Below are 17,071 nucleotides of genomic sequence, written 5' to 3'. Positions count from 1 at the left end.
CTTATTCCACATTCACTTCTCACAACCTGTTAAACATGTCAGGACCGTTAACTGTTGGGCTCACCTCGAGACCTTCTTTATGTTTTAAAACCCATGACTGCTGAAAATATATATACATTTTTTAAGACTTGTGTTGTCTTGAAACTATATTTAAGAAAACATACTGCTGAGAAAATATTGTATGCATTTGATTTAATTTTTCTGAAATGCTCCAAAAGCCAACTGCTGTGATTAACAATACGTACACTGTGATAATGCTTCTTTCCCAGATCCTCTTTACACTGTTATTATGCACTAAATAGTGACTGCTGGCTGAGCTCGAGTCAGCATGCGTTTTAATTTTTTGATTAAAGCAGACGTCATGTTTTGTGTTTAGTGCGCCTTATATGATCTCATTGTTTGTAGTTTGTTTCCTTCTTTCAAGTTTAAACAACGATCTTTGATCATACGTGAAAACCCAACGAATACTTTACTTATATATGCCAGGCACGTTCTATGAGTGTAAATGTACAGCTTGAAACCTGCGTTATATTGATTACATGTTCACGGAATGTTCTTTTTGTTCTATGGCAACTCCGCTATATGTACCTCATCCCAACCCCAACCCCCCCCCCCCCCCCCCCCCCCCCGCTTCCCATTCCGCAACAGCTTTCCTCGTTCACTTCTACCTTCAAAGCTTGCTTAGGGCAAAAAGTGTAATCCTGAACAAACTCTCTCTGCTTGCATTTGCACATTGATTCTACCAAATGCGTTCAGTTAATTGGCTTTGTTAGTATGTGAGCATGTTTTTTTCTCTCCATTTTATCAGATTTTTCTTTTGAAGTGCTTCATATTTTGCGTAGACCTGTGGGCTAGAAGGCATGTTGATCTAAGAATGAATTAACTGCTTTGTACAATACCAGACTCAGATTAATGTAGAGATTGTATTTATTTTCATGCATTTTGGGATGGACACTGATACAACAACGAATGATTAATTTTGCATGTACGAGAAAAGTTCTTTTCTTTTGCGAGTGCTTTCTTTTGAAACTACTTTTGATATACTGGATACAATTTGGATACAAGTTAGTGTTGTGGATGTTTCCAAGAAGATTCAAGACTAATTGCCTGTGTATGTGTTGTCGTCGCGCATACAGTAGTGTGCAAGGAATGGTCCTTGATTCTGGGTTCTTTTATGATTGGTAGTTAGATTTTTTGTACAATTTTTCAGTTAAGTTTAAAACGGAAAAATAAGTAGACAAAACAGAAACCAAGCAATGACGACATTTTTCATGTGTAAATATATACAATGACATCTATCATTGACATTGTTTAAAATTGTTTGTCTTTGCCATCGCTCAATCCTGATCGATTGAGATGTTTGATTTTAATTGACCCATGCTCTGCTGAAATGATGTTTCTTACTGGCGTAGTTCTTCTCTTATGGTTGTTCTTCTCGTCGTTTCCCATGTTTGTTGATAAATGTTTCACACAACGCTTGGAAAGCCTTTTTGTGTGACATGGTTTGTGTTTTCCCCGTACATATTTGTCTTTTTAATCCTATATGAAGATTTTCTTAATGATTAATATTCCTAGTAGGTTTGTGATATATTTTTGTTATCAAAATTTGTTTTTATTCGCTGTTTGCTTTGTCTTTTCTCATAGCAGATTTTGTTATTTCTTAATTTTCGTTCTGAAAGCCTAATGGCACGTAGGTTTATAGCGTGGACATGTGTCTCATATTGAAGAATGCATTGTTGATAAACAGACATTTGTGTCAGCAGTTGTGTAAAATTTGGATCATTATGAACAGGGGGACTAAACAAATGCAACCCACAAAAATGCTAATAACTTGTCTTGCTGTTGACCAAATGACGTCTTATTAATGTGACCCTCCACCACGAAATGAGTCGCATGTCACCTCACGCGGTTCTGCGCTAGGCATAATATAAGTCCGGGGGGTGTCTAGTAACAGTGTGAGGGTCACCATAGTTACAGGCTTATAACTCGAAAAGTGTTCACTCTTTTCTAAAACGGTTTTCACCACTGGATAGAGCATAAAAAACTCTTTTAGAAAATGTAAAAATATGAAAATCATGAAAAGGTGACATGCGACTCATTCCGTGGTGGAGGGTCACATTTGGTGTACTTTAACTTGAGCTTATTCACGACCTGGCAAGTTTGTAGGCGATATTGTCTGAAGTTTGTGCATGTTCAAAAAAAGTTCTGAATTCTGGGATCGACGCAACAGTACGAGGTTTGACATCGAGTGGTAGCCATACTTGCTTGATTTAAATCTTGAAAGTTATTGGCATTTTGTGGCTTGCACTTTGGGGGTCACGCTGTATTTTCTGTGCATGCATGGATTATACTCATGGTTGTCTTTTTTGTCATGCATCTGTCAGGTGTGTTATATTCCCCGTGATGATAAAACGCAGGATGATTGGAGTGTGTAGCTTAACTAGTTGTCTGTTGTAGGAATAAAACCCATGTCTCAGCATAACTGCGTCCTCAGAGTTGATGGATACATTTGTGTTTCCTACAGAAAAGAACCCAAGTAACGATTGTTTTTACCAGTCTGATACTGAACAGTTAAGCAAGTGCAACTTTCTTACAATATGAATACATTCTCAACTCAACATTGAAATGACCACCCAGCTTAATGACATCAGAAAACAAATCAGTTGCTCTTTGTATTTGTTTTCCATTTTTATATCCCCATTTGAATGATGAGGCTTTGACGTCAAATATCTGTTGTTTTATTAACTTATTCTTATTCACACTGTCACTACAAGCGTAGGCGGTGTTTTTGCTCATGAGCGTAGACGACGGTAACTGTCTGATTTGTCGCTTAGATCTGGCTAGAGCTTTGATTTTGCTCGTAATGCATGCGAACGAAATGCCACAGGGCTGATTATAGGTGCATTGCCAGTCAAACATTTTGGGCAGTAGAGAAAGTCGTTGCTTGGATTCTGTTTTTGTAGACTTGTCTGTCCCTGTCTTTGCTTTGCATTTCTTCATATATGTTTTACACAAATGCACGGAACATTTTCCATCATGTATCTTTAACACTGATGCACAGAAACGAATGTAGCCGGTGAACTCATTTTAGCGGTCAAAATGCACTTAAAACAAATCCTTGCTTTGCAATTTCTCATTTCGTTTCTTGACAATTATTGAAAATGTAAGTTTTAACTTTCAGAAGTAAAACGCATGACATCTTTTGTGAACATTGTGTAGCAAAGCATTCTCCCTAAAGGGTTAGGGTTAGGGTTGCATGCACTTTGTGACACAAGAAATAGGGTTAGGGTTGCATGCACTTTGTGACACAAGAAATAGGGTTAGGGTTGCATGCACTTTGAGACACAAGAAATAGGGTTAGGGTTGCATGCACAAATAGTTGACACACGTCACGGGCCACCTGCTTGACAGTGTGACTGGTGAATTATAAGTCATCGTTACAAACCCAATCTGGAACCTGTATTCTGGTGAATTATAAGTCATTACAAACCCAATCTGAAACCTGTATTCTGGTGAATTATAAGTCATCGTTACAAACCCAATCTGGAACCTGTATTCTGGTGAATTATAAGTCATCGTTACAAACCCAATCTGGAACCTGTATTCTGGTGAATTATAAGTCATCGTTACAAACCCAATCTGGAACCTTTATTCTGGTGAATTATAAGTCATCGTTACAAACCCAATCTGGAACCTGTATTCTGGTGAATTATAAGTCATCGTTACAAACCCAATCTGGAACCTTTATTCTGGTGAATTATAAGTCATCGTTACAAACCCAATCTGGAACCTGTATTCTGGTGAATTATAAGTCATCGTTACAAACCCAATCTGGAACCTTTATTCTGGTGAATTATAAGTCATCGTTACAAACCCAATCTGGAACCTGTATTCTGGTGAATTATAAGTCATCGTTACAAACCCAATCTGGAACCTTTATTCTGGTGAATTATAAGTCATCGTTACAAACCCAATCTGGAACCTTTATTCTGGTGAATTATAAGTCATTACAAGCCCAATCTGGAACCTTTATTCTGGTGAATTATAAGTCATCGTTACAAACCCAATCTGAAACCTGTATTCTGTAGAGGTTACATGCCGAGTCTCAGTGATTATTAAAAATAATGGTCGAAGTTGGCGGATCATGAAAAATGCGAGCTTCAGCGAGCTTTTTCATGACCGCGAACTGAGACCATTATTTTTAATAATCACTGAGACGAGGTGTGTAACCTCTTTATTCCTCCTTTCTTCAGTTATTCAAAGAAAACAGGAGTTTTTGTGCGAAAGTTTGATCGAATCCGAATCACCCAACCAGTCAACCTGCGCAGGCGATCGATTAATGCGCGGTTGTATAGTTCCGTGCAAATCATTCCATTCTGTTAACACTTCTTGTCAGTTTCCCTGTTTTAGACTAAAATCAAGTACACAGATATGCTGTTATTCTGCTGTGGCGGTAAAGGAAGATATTGTGTGTTCTGTTTATGTTTTAGTATCGCATAGGATAATGTTCTTTCGTCAAATGGGACTAGCAGACGAACTTTTGCACCCGTGTTCCAACGTTAATTACTGTATGAAGTTCAGTTTTCTGGGGAAAATAGTGTATGAAACCGCTTTATGTTGTTTAAATTGATGAGATGTGTGCATTTGGTTGCGTGTGATCTGTTTATAAAATGAAATATTGTTGAAAACTGACCGTCGGATTGCAGTCAGTGTTGTCGAAGAAACTGCGTTAAAAGAAGGGGAACTACTCTTGTCGGCTAGAGTATGAGTTACTTGCCTTGGGAATTTGCTTGTGATGAACGGTTTGTGCACGGCAGATCTAGATTCAGAAAACAACCTAACTCATGGATTTTATATGGAGATTCATGTGTTCAGGCCTGTAGTTGTTAATTTAAATGCGGTATGTTTGTATTGTTTGCTCCAGAGATGTATATTTCGTACGTATAGAGCGTTCGGAACTTTTCAGTCGCAAAAGTAGTACCAAAACAGAACAGCTTCTCAACCCATTGCACTATCGAGGATTCAGGCTGTTGCTGGCTCGTTATTTGTTTGGTTGCTGGGTCATTATCGAAAAATAACTAGCTCTACAAGTTTACAGAGGTAAAGAAGCAGAGGGGGGAATAAGGTGAATTATAAGTCATCGTTACAAACCCAATCTGGAACCTTTATTCTGGTGAATTATAAGTCATCGTTACAAACCCAATCTGAAACCTGTATTCTGGTGAATTATAAATCATCATTACAAACCCAATCTGGAACCTTTATTCTGGTGAATTATAAGTCATTACAAACCCAATCTGGAACCTTTATTCTGGTGAATTATAAGTCATCGTTACAAACCCAATCTGGATGGAAGACAGAGATAGGTCATCAGAGAGCAAAACTACATGCATGGAAGACAAGAGATAGAACAGACAAAAACATGTAAATAAGACACAGACAAGTAATAACAAGCACAAGAACAATAAAGCGAGAGAGAGAAGTACACGGCCAAAACAACAACAACAAACACACACACTTACTTACACGCACACTAAAATAAATGGCAGGAAAAGCATACTATGTAAATAAATAAATGAATGAAATTGAATTAAAATCCAACCAAAACATGCATCTCTTTTTCGCGATGAACACAAAAAGCAACATAAACGTCACAAAAAACAACAACAAAAATCAGCCAATTTACCAGCTGTTATTGTTCCATCAGACAAACAGAAGCATGCATCTTTTTCTCGCAATAAACAAAAACAAAACAATGAAAACGTAATGAAAAGAAATCAGCCAATTTACCAGCTGTTATTTCACCAGTCACTCTCCCCACCCCCGTACCCCCGCCAGACGATGGAACGTCAGACAGCAGCAGCGACAGCAGCGACTCGTCCACAAACAACGACACCAACCGCTCCACTGACGTCTCCATGGCAACGCCGCGCGCTGAGGACAGAACCGCCAGCCAGGAAGGGCACGACTCGGGTAGGATGATGATGATGATGATGATGATGATGATGATGATGATGATGATGATGATTAGAAGACTTCCATGCCTAAACAGTTAACCGACCTGATGGTCAGAAGACTTCCATGTCTAAACAGTTAACGACCTGATGGTCAGAAGACCTCCATGTCTAAACAGTTAACTGATCTGATGGTCAGAAGACTTCCATGTCTAAACAGTTAACCGACCTGATGGTCAGAAGACTTCCATGTCTAAACAGTTAACTGATCTGATGGTCAGAAGACTTCCATGTCTAAACAGTTAACCGACCTGATGGTCAGAAGACTTCCATGTCTAATCAGTTAACCGACCTGATGGTCAGAAGACTTCCATGTCTAAACCACCGGACAGCCGACCCGCCAGGGGTCAGGCCAATGCGTCAAATATTGTGTTACAGACCGTTTTGTGTTACAGATCGTTTTGTGTTACAGATCGTTTTGTGTAACAGACCGTTTTGTGTTGTTCTCACAGACAGACGGCGGGCAACCAGTGAGAGTGACGGAGACAACATGCATGGAGGTATGAACATTGTGATCACAGTGATGGAAGAATGAGTGATAATGAGGATGATGCATGGCAGTATGAACATTGTGATCACAGGGACCTGACCAAACAATGTTACTGTCAGTCCAGGGACATGACCAAACAATGTTACTGTTAGTCCAGGGACCTGACCAAACAATGTTACTGTTAGTCCAGGGACATGACCAAACAATGTTACTGTCAGTCCAGGGACATGACCAAACAATGTTACTGTTAGTCCAGGGACCTGACCAAACAATGTTACTGTTAGTCCAGGGACCTGACCAAACAATGTTACTGTTAGTCCAGGGACCTGACCAAACAATGTTACTGTCAGTCCAGGGACCTGACCAAACAATGTTACTGTCAGTCCGGGGACCTGACCAAACAATGTTACTGTCAGTCCAGGGACAAGAACAAACAATGTTACTGTCAGTCCAGGGACCTGACCAAACTATGTTACTGTCAATGTAGGAGCGGACCCAGACAACGTGGCTCAACAGGAAACGCTGAGAGAGTTACGTCCCCTGAGGCCTCAGGAACTTCCGGCAGCCAAGGCTCACGACGGCAAGGTGGTCGAGCTCCTGACTAGTCCTGAGAGTGTGGAGCTGTCCAACGTCCTGCTCAACAAGACTCAGGTCAGTGGGGTTAGGGCCAGTGTCTTGTAACACGGGGCTGTATGATGATGATGATGATGATGATGATGATGATGATGATGATGATGATGTTAGTGATGATGATGATAATGATGATGATGATGATGTTAGTGATGATGATGTTAGTTATGATGACGATGATGATGTTAGTGATGATGATGATGATGATGATGATGATGATGATGATGATGATGATGATGATGATGATGATGATGATGATGATGATGATGACAGGTGTACGAGGTGGCCAGTCACCTGGAGCAGGCAGACACGGTGAAGATGATCAGTCTGTGTAATACGGGGCTGGACGATGATGACATGCAGAGGCTGAGTGAAGCCATGGTTACCTCCCCTTCTGAACCTGTGGTAAGTTTGAACAACTGTAGCTAAAAACCTGTGGTAAGTTTGGACAACTGATGCTGAAAACCTGTGGTAAGTTTGGACAACTCATGCTGAAAACCTGTGGTAAGTTTGGACAACTGTTGCTGAAAACCTGTGGTAAGTTTGGACAACTGTTGCTGAAAACATGTGGTAAGTTTGGACAACTGTTGCTGAAAACCTGTGGTAAGTTTGGACAACTGTTGCTGAAAACATGTGGTAAGTTTGGACAACTGTTGCTAAAAACCTGTGGTAAGTTTGGACAACTGTTGCTAAAAACATGTGGTAAGTTTGGACAACTGTTGCTGAAAACATGTGGTAAGTTTGGACAACTGTTGCTAAAAACATGTGGTAAGTTTGGACAACTGTTGCTAAAAACCTGTGGTAAGTTTGGACAACTGTTGCTAAAAACCTGTGGTAAGTTTGGACAACTGTTGCTGAAAACATGTGGTAAGTTTGGACAACTGTTGCTGAAAACCTGTGGTAAGTTTGGACAACTGTTGCTGAAAACCTGTGGTAAGTTTGGACAACTCATGCTGAAAACATGTGGTAAGTTTGGACAACTGTTGCTGAAAACATGTGGTAAGTTTGGACAACTGTTGCTAAAAAAAACCTCTCTGCTAACGATGTACATGCTGGTTGTAAAATAGCAAGAACAATGTATGATTTACGAGGGCTAAGTGAGTGCAACGTATACACTCTTTTGCTATTAATGAAGAAACTTTGTGTTAGAAGTTTCAAAGCTACTGATGCACCAGAAAAATGAGATTCTTGATGTTTTGTTTTCAAATCGTTAAGCTTCATTTTTGCCTGTGCAACTATTTTCTTAATCTTCTTTGGCATGCGTCTGTTTGTGTATTTATACTTGTGCGTGTGCATTCTCGCTTGCTCATGCTTGCGCTTAACAGGATTATTGACAAACTGCCAACGATATTTTGCGTATTTATATTATAGACATTTTAAGTATGTTTTAGAATATTGTTCTGCTTCTCTCTTTACAAGAAACCAACGTTTTAAATTGTAAACATCAAAGTGTGAAGCAACAAGAGGTTTTCAGTATTCCTCGACGCATGGTACTGTTTCAGATGGTGAACCTGAGCCTGAACTGTCTGACAGAGAAGAGTATCCCCCACGTGCTGCAAACACTGAAAGCAAAGCCGTCCATCAAGATCCTCATGTAAGTTACGATCAGTATCGTCTAGCATTTCATTGTCTGGGGTCCTGCAGCTAATGCAAACAGATGTGAAAGCTACACTTTGCTCAGCCTTGTTATGGTCGGACGAATGCTATACTTTGCTCAGCCTTGTTATGGTCGGACGAATGCTACACTTTGCCTAGCCTTGTTATGGTCGGACGAATGCTACACTTTGCTCAGCCTTGTTATGGTCGGACGAATGCTACACTTTGCTTAGCCTTGTTATGGTCGGACGAATGCTACACTTGGCTCAGCCTTGTTATGGTCGGACGAATGCTACACTTGGCTCAGCCTTGTTATGGTCGGACGAATGCTAAACTTGGCTCAGCCTTGTTATGGTCGGACGAGTGCTACACTTTGCTCAGCCTTGTTATGGTCGGACGAGTGCTACACTTTGCTCAGCCTTGTTATGGTCGGACGAGTGCTACACTTTGCTCAGCCTTGTTATGGTCGGACGAGTGCTACACTTTGCTCAGCCTTGTTATGGTCGGACGAATGCTAAACTTTGCTCAGCCTTGTTATGGTCGGACGAATTCTAAACTTTGCTTAGCCTTGTTATGGTCGGACGAATACTAAACTTTGCTCAGCCTTGTTATGATCGGACGAATTCTAAACTTTGCTTAGCCTTGTTATGGTCGGACGAATACTAAACTTTGCTCAGCCTTGTTATGGTCGGACGAATGCTAAACTTTGCTCAGCCTTGTTATGGTCGGACGAATGCTACACTTTGCTCAGCCTTGTTATGGTCGGACGAATGCTACACTTTGCTCAGCCTTGTTATGGTCGGACGAATGCTACACTTTGCTCAGCATTGTTATGGTCGGACGAATGCTACACTTTGCTTAGCCTTGTTATGGTCGGACGAATGTTAAACTTTGCTCAGCCTTGTTATGGTCGGACGAATGCTACACTTTGCTCAGCCTTGTTATGGTCGGACGAATGCTACACTTGGCTCAGCCTTGTTATGGTCGGACGAATGCTACACTTGGCTCAGCCTTGTTATGGTCGGACGAATGCTAAACTTGGCTCAGCCTTGTTATGGTCGGACGAATGCTAAACTTTGCTCAGCCTTGTTATTGGTCGGACGAATGCTACACTTTGCTCAGCCTTGTTATGGTCGGACGAATGCTACACTTTGCTCAGCCTTGTTATGGTCAGACGAATGCTACACTTTGCTCAGCCTTGTTATGGTCGGACGAATTCTAAACTTTGCTTAGCCTTGTTATGGTCGGACGAATTCTAAACTTTGCTCAGCCTTGTTATGATCGGACGAATTCTAAACTTTGCTTAGCCTTGTTATGGTCGGACGAATACTAAACTTTGCTCAGTTTTGTTATGGTCGGACGAATGTTAAACTTTGCTCAGCCTTGTTATGGTCGGACGAATGCTACACTTTGCTCAGCCTTGTTATGGTCGGACGAATGCTACACTTTGCTCAGCCTTGTTATGGTCGGACGAATGCTAAACTTGGCTCAGCCTTGTTATGGTCGGACGAAGGCTAAACTTTGCTCAGCCTTGTTATGGTCGGACGAATGCTAAACTTGGCTCAGCCTTGTTATGGTCGGACGAGTGCTAAACTTGGCTCAGCCTTGTTATGGTCGGACGAATGCTACACTTTGCTCAGCCTTGTTATGGTCGGACGAATGCTAAACTTGGCTCAGACTTGTTATGGTCGGACGAATGCTAAACTTTGCTCAGCCTTGTTATGGCCGGACGAGTGCTAAACTTGGCTCAGACTTGTTATGGTCGGACGAATGCTAAACTTTGCTCAGACTTGTTATGGTCAGACGAATGCTAAACTTGGCTCAGCCTTGTTATGGTCGGACGAATGTTAAACTTTGCTCAGCCTTGTTATGGTCGGACGAGTGCTAAACTTGGCTCAGACTTGTTATGGCCGGACGAGTACTAAACTTGGCTCAGTCTTGTTATGGTCGGACGAGTGCTAAACTTTGCTCAGCCTTGTTATGGTCGGACGAATACTAAACTTTGCTCAGACTTGTTATGGTCGGACGAATGCTAAACTTTGCTCAGCCTTGTTATGGTCGGACGAAGGCTAACTGCGGCACATCAACACAAGCCCATTACGTGTACAGATCTCATTGTACAGATCTCATTGTACAGATCTCATTGTACAGATCTCGTTGTACAGATCTCGTTGCACATATCTTATTGTACAGATCTCATTGTACAGATCTCATTTTACAGATCCCGTTGTACAGATCTCATTGTACAGATCTCGTTGTACAGATCTCGTTGTACAGATCTCATTTTACAGATCTCGCTGTACAGATCTCATTGTACAGATCTCATTGTACAGATCTCATTGTACAGATCTCGCTGTACAGATCTCGTTGTACAGATCTCGATGTATAGATCTCGTTGTACAGATCTCGTTGTACAGATCTCATTGTACAGATATCGTTGTATAGAGCTCATTGTATAGATATCGTTGTACAGATCTCATTGTATAGATATCGTTGTACATATCTCATTGTACAGATCTCATTGTACAGATCTTGTCGTACAGATCTCGTTTTACAGATCTCATTGTATAGATCTCATTGTATAGATCTCATTGTACAGATCTCGTTGTATAGATCTCATTGTACAGATCTCGTTGTACAGATCTCATTGTACAGATCTCGTTGTACAGATCTCATTGTACAGATCTTTTGGTACATATCTCATTGTACAGATCTCATTGTACCGATCTCGCTGTACCGATCTCGTTGTACAGATATAATTGTACAGATATCGTTGTATAGATCTCGTTGTACAGATCTCGTTGTACAGATCTCATTGTACAGATCTCATTGTATAGAGCTCATTGTATAGATCTCGTTGTACAGATCTCATTGTATAGATATCGTTGTACATATCTCATTGTACAGATCTCATTGTACAGATCTTGTCGTACAGATCTCGTTTTACAGATCTGATTGTATAGATCTCATTGTATAGATCTCATTGTACAGATCTCGTTGTACAGATCTCGTTGTACATATCTCGTTGTACAGATCTCATTGTACAGATCTCGTTGTACAGATCTCATTGTACAGATCTCGTTGTACAGATCTTTTGGTACAGATCTCATTGTACAGATCTCATTGTATAGATCTCATTGTACAGATCTCGTTGTACAGATCTCGTTGTACAGATCGCATTGTACAGATCTCATTGTATAGATCTCATTGTACATATCTCGTTGTACAGATCTCATTGTATAGATCTCGTTGTATAGATCTCATTGTAGAGATCTCATTGTACCGATCTCATTGTACATATCTTGTTGTACAGATCTCATTGTATAGATCTCATTGTACATATATCGTTGTACAGATCTCATTGTACAGATATCTTTGTACATATATCGTTGTTGAGATCTCGTTGTACAGATCTCATTGTATAGATCTCATTGTACATATCTCTTTGTACAGATCTCATTGTACAGATCTCGTTGTATAGATCTCGTTGTACAGATCTCATTGTATAGATCTCATTGTACAGATCGCTTTGTACAGATTTCATTGCCATGAGAACAATAAACAAGCACAAAAACGTCAAATACGTGTCAGAATGGGTGTAGTATTTAAGAACATGAACTCATGAAAAAATAGGCAACCTTTTTTCTGACCTGCACTATAATGTTAAATGACCCGATCATCAGCGCTGTTGTTGCTGCATTTTGTGTTAAATGACCCGACCATCAGCGCTGTTGTTGGCAGTTGCTGTCTTTTGTGTTAAATGGCCGGACCATCAGCGCTGTTGTTGCTGTCTTTTGTGTTAAATGACCCGACCATCAGCGCTGTTGTTGCTGTCTTTTGTGTTAATTGACCCGACCATCAGCGCTGTTGCTGCTGTCTTTTGTGTTAAATGACCCGACCATCAGCGCTGTTGTTGCTGTTTTGTGTGTGAAGGGGACGTCAGAACCATGGTTGAGACTAAACTGAAACTAACCAAAGAGGCGTGACAGCATTACCTTCTTCTCCCAGTTTGTGGCAACTCGCACACTAACATTTATGTACAGGGTTGATTTAACTTCTAAACGTCTGCGTCTCGCCAAAAGGCAATACAGTCACCTGTAGGGGTCTTGACAGTAGTATACGTGACCGGTTATTCTGCGTGAAATGGTCAATCCAATGCCTGCACTGTTGCCATAGGTGTCGCCCATGGGAACAAACTAGGAGCAAAATGACAGTCGGGTGACTTTCTGCTCTGTCGTGAGGTAAAATGCAAGCCTCTTTATATACCACACCATGATATCAACATGTTATCTGTCGTGAGGTAAAATACAAGCCTCTGTATATACCACACCATGATATCAACATGTTATCTGTCGTGAGGTAAAATGCAATCCTCATTATATACCACACCATGATATCAACATGTTATCTGTCGTGAGGTAAAATGCAATCCTCATTATATACCACACCATGATATCAACATGTTATCTGTCGTGAGGTAAAATGCAATCCTCATTATATACCACACCATGATATCAACATGTTATCTGTCGTGAGGTAAAATGCAATCCTCATTATATACCACACCATGATATCAACATGTTATCTGTCGTGAGGTAAAATGCAATCCTCATTATATACCACACCATGATATCAACATGTTATCTGTCGTGAGGTAAAATGCAATCCTCATTATATACCACACCATGATATCAACATGTTATCTGTCGTGAGGTAAAATGCAATCCTCATTATATACCACACCATGATATCAACATGTTATCTGTCGTGAGGTAAAATGCAATCCTCATTATATACCACACCATAATATCAACAATGTTATCTGACCCAGTTGTTATCTGTCCAGTCTTCAGAGTAACCCGCTGGGTGACCAGGGCGTGCATACACTGACCCAGTTGTTATCTGTCCAGTCTTCAGAGTAACCCGCTGGGTGACCAGGGCGTGCATACACTGACCCAGTTGTTATCTGTCCAGTCTTCAGAGTAACCCGCTGGGTGACCAGGGCGTGCATACACTGACCCAGTTGTTATCTGTCCAGTCTTCAGAGTAACCCGCTGGGTGACCAGGGCGTGCATACACTGACCCAGTTGTTATCTGTCCAGTCTTCAGAGTAACCCGCTGGGTGACCAGGGCGTGCAGACACTGACCCAGTTGTTATCTGTCCAGTCTTCAGAGTAACCCGCTGGGTGACCAGGGCGTGCAGACACTGACCCAGGGCCTGCAGGACCTGCACCGTCAGGCTCGTGTCGCGCGCAAAGCTCAGGCCTTGGACAGCGCGCGCTCCCTGGACTCCATGAGCGTGGACAGCAACGCGTCATTACTGGACGTCTCACAGCGCTACCTGCTGCAGGAGCTGGACCTGGCGGACACGGGGCTGACTGACCGGGGGGCTGGCCACGTGGCGGACATGATGGCGGCCAACGTGTACATCCAGGCGCTCAGTCTAAACCACAACACGCGCGTCACGGCGGAGCGAGGCTGGCGTCACATCGGGGAAGCTCTCGGGAAGAACCGCTGCCTGAAGACGCTATCGCTGGACGGGAACCTGGTGGGTGACGAAGGTGTCGAGCACCTGGCGATGGGGCTGCGCAACAACCGCACCGTGACGGCCGTGGAGCTGGAGGATGCCGGGATCGGGACTGCGGGCGGCAAGCACCTCCTGGAGCTTCTCAAGCGCAACACCTCCATCCTGGAGCTGACCGTGTCGCCTGGCAACACCATCCCCGAGGAGGAGCGGGACAATATCATCAAGTACATCTCCCTCAACAGAGCTCCCTACAACAACTTTGGATTTTGAGACAGTTTGGTAAAACATTATTACAACGCGCTCCTTACAACTTTTGATTGGACTTTGATACGGTGTGGCAAAACATTGTAGATGTAGACTTTTATGAAACCATATGTCACCAAATGTGTCTTGTACAGTGGAGAGGAGTTTCAACTCCATCATAAAGAACATCCTAATCAGCTCCTTACAACAATTTTGGACACTGCGAGAGAGAACGACATGCTGAACCAGACTGTATACAGAAACTATCACAAATATGAACTGTGCGACTAGAAGCGAGTTCTTGGATAATATGATGCAAATCATTCACAGCACGTGTAGCTATCAGCAAGGCATCTATTTAACGTCGTTTTCAACCATTCAAGGTTATATCGCGACGGCTAAAGATATTGAATGTCTAAAGATATTGAATGTCTAAAGATATTGAATGTCTAAAGATGTTGAATGTCTAAAGATATTGAATGTCTAAAGATATTGAATGTCTAAAGATATTGAATGTCTAAAGATGTTGAATGTCTAAAGATATTGAATGTCTAAAGATATTGAATGTAAGAACACAGAAAAAGTTTATCTGTCAGCAAGGCATCTAAGAAGATTCTAAAGCTGTTGAATGTCTTTGTTTGTGTGCTTAACGCCTAGCCGACCACGAAGGGCCATACCAGGGCGGTGATGCCTTGACATATAACGTGCGCCACACACAAGACAGAAGTCGCAGCACAGGCTTCATGTCTCACCCAGTCACATTATTCTGACACCGGACCAACCAGTCCTAGCACTAACCCCATAATGCAAGACGCCAGGCGGAGCAGCCACTAGATTGCCAATTTTAAAGTCTTAGGTATGACCCGGCCGGGGTTCGAACCCACGACCTCCCGATCACGAGGCGGACGCCTTACCACTAGGTCACCCGTGCCGGTGTTGTTGATCGAATGTCTACAGATATTGAATGTTATAGAACACAGTACACGTAGGCGCACACCGAAGAGAGATAACATGCAAATGCTCTCCTGTGCAAAACAGTCCTTGAGAAGTGGGGGGGGGGGGGGGGGGGGGACAAGGTGCTGGTAAGATTTGACAATCAATCAAGTTTCTCAAATAGAAGAATGTCGTATTCATGAATCATTTCATATTGACCAACTTTTCCTATGATCATCCTCAGATTAAAAACTTAAGAACCTGGCCCAATGTAATGTGCTTGAAATTAATCAAACCGTTCTTTTAACAACTGAGGCCCAGCCAGGAATTGTGATATATTATCTTATATCCCACATACGTGTGACATATAGCACTCATGTCATAACAATTATCGTTCACTCCACAGTGCATGTGAAGAGGTCGTGCCTGGCAGGGGCCTGATTTTCCACTGCCCGTGATACCGAGTCACCGAGACAAACGTCATTCTTTGAACACTTGGAAGAATTTTAAGAACGTACGTACACGTCACGATATGCTTTCTAGAGTGACGTCTCTTTGCTTTGACGTCAAAGATTACACGAGGCTTTCGGAGAGATCCATGTTCCATTTAAAGCTTCTTCAATCTGGGCGCTTCGAATGAGGGACGTTTGGAGCAATAGTCACGCAAGTGCAGTCAGTAGACTCAGTAGGATAATCTGAATACTACGTGGCTTCCTGTTTGATACCAGTTTTACACTCGTTGTGTTTTCGCTTTCGCTCGCAGTTCAATATTTAAAAACACAACTCATGTTAAACTGGTATCACATAGGAAGCCATGTAGTATTCTCTATATATGTATACGAATTGTAAACCATTTTCAATTACGCTTTCAAACAAACATTGATTTTTTCCCATTCTGGGATCTTGATGCTGCTGTCTAGGTTTTGATTATATAAATGTGTATTTTTTCTGTTGTACATTTTTTAAAGGAATTGAATGTGGATTTTGTGAATCAATCTTTTTACATCTAAACGTCATATTTCTGATGATTTCGTTCTTTGGTTTTTTAAGAGGAATTCAATGGGAATTTTGTATATCAATCTTTTACATTTTAACGTCTTATTTTTTATGTTTTAGTTGTGTGTTTTTTTAAAGAGGAGTTGAGTGTGATTTTTGTGTATCAATATTTCAACAGTATAATGTCATATTTCTGATGTTTAGTTGCGTGTTTTTTTAGGAGGAATTGAATGTGAATTTTGTACATGAATCTCTCATGTCTGAAAGAATCTTTGTATGCAGTTAGGTGTTTAGTCAATAATAATTTCACTAGTTGGTACATGTTTCTAAATGTAAATAATGCTGTGGTTTTTCATCTGTCGTTTTGTTATCTGCACCACTGCAGATCATTCTCATGCTTAAGAAATACAGTTCATTTGATATTACTTGTATGACATTTTCCTGTCTTTGGGTCTTTCTTTTCTGTGTTGTTGTTGTCGTCATTGCGACTTATTGTGGTGGTCTTAGTGAGGTGAAGTGTGCGAGAGTTAAATAATAGAGTTATGACACACACACACACACACACACACACACACACACACACACACACCGAGACGCACAGGCACGCACACCAAAAACAAACATACACCACTCCACATACAA

The 17,071-nt window shown here is 41.5% G+C and overlaps 1 protein-coding gene across 5 annotated transcripts in view; it reads left to right on the top strand.

Moving 5' to 3' along the window:
- Nucleotides 1-16,868, top strand: part of LOC138980560 (glutamate-rich protein 3-like) — a 79,887-nt gene extending 63,019 nt beyond the window's left edge. For 2 of the 5 annotated variants that reach the window (XM_070353444.1, XM_070353443.1), the window contains exons 14-19: nt 5,809-5,973; nt 6,467-6,514; nt 6,992-7,155; nt 7,408-7,539; nt 8,637-8,728; nt 13,897-14,851. In XM_070353444.1, coding sequence (XP_070209545.1) covers nt 5,809-5,973; nt 6,467-6,514; nt 6,992-7,155; nt 7,408-7,539; nt 8,637-8,728; nt 13,897-14,527 — 1,232 coding nt within the window. In that variant the 3' untranslated portion in view covers nt 14,528-14,851. The other 3 variants (XM_070353442.1, XM_070353446.1, XM_070353445.1) reach the window with 3 other exon arrangements.
- The last annotated feature ends 203 nt before the right edge of the window (nt 16,869-17,071 follow it).

Source organism: Littorina saxatilis, linkage group LG11 (genome assembly GCF_037325665.1).
Source record: "Littorina saxatilis isolate snail1 linkage group LG11, US_GU_Lsax_2.0, whole genome shotgun sequence".
In the NCBI taxonomy this organism is placed as follows: Eukaryota; Metazoa; Mollusca; class Gastropoda; order Littorinimorpha; family Littorinidae; genus Littorina; species Littorina saxatilis.
This window is presented reverse-complemented; position numbering and strand designations above follow the sequence as displayed.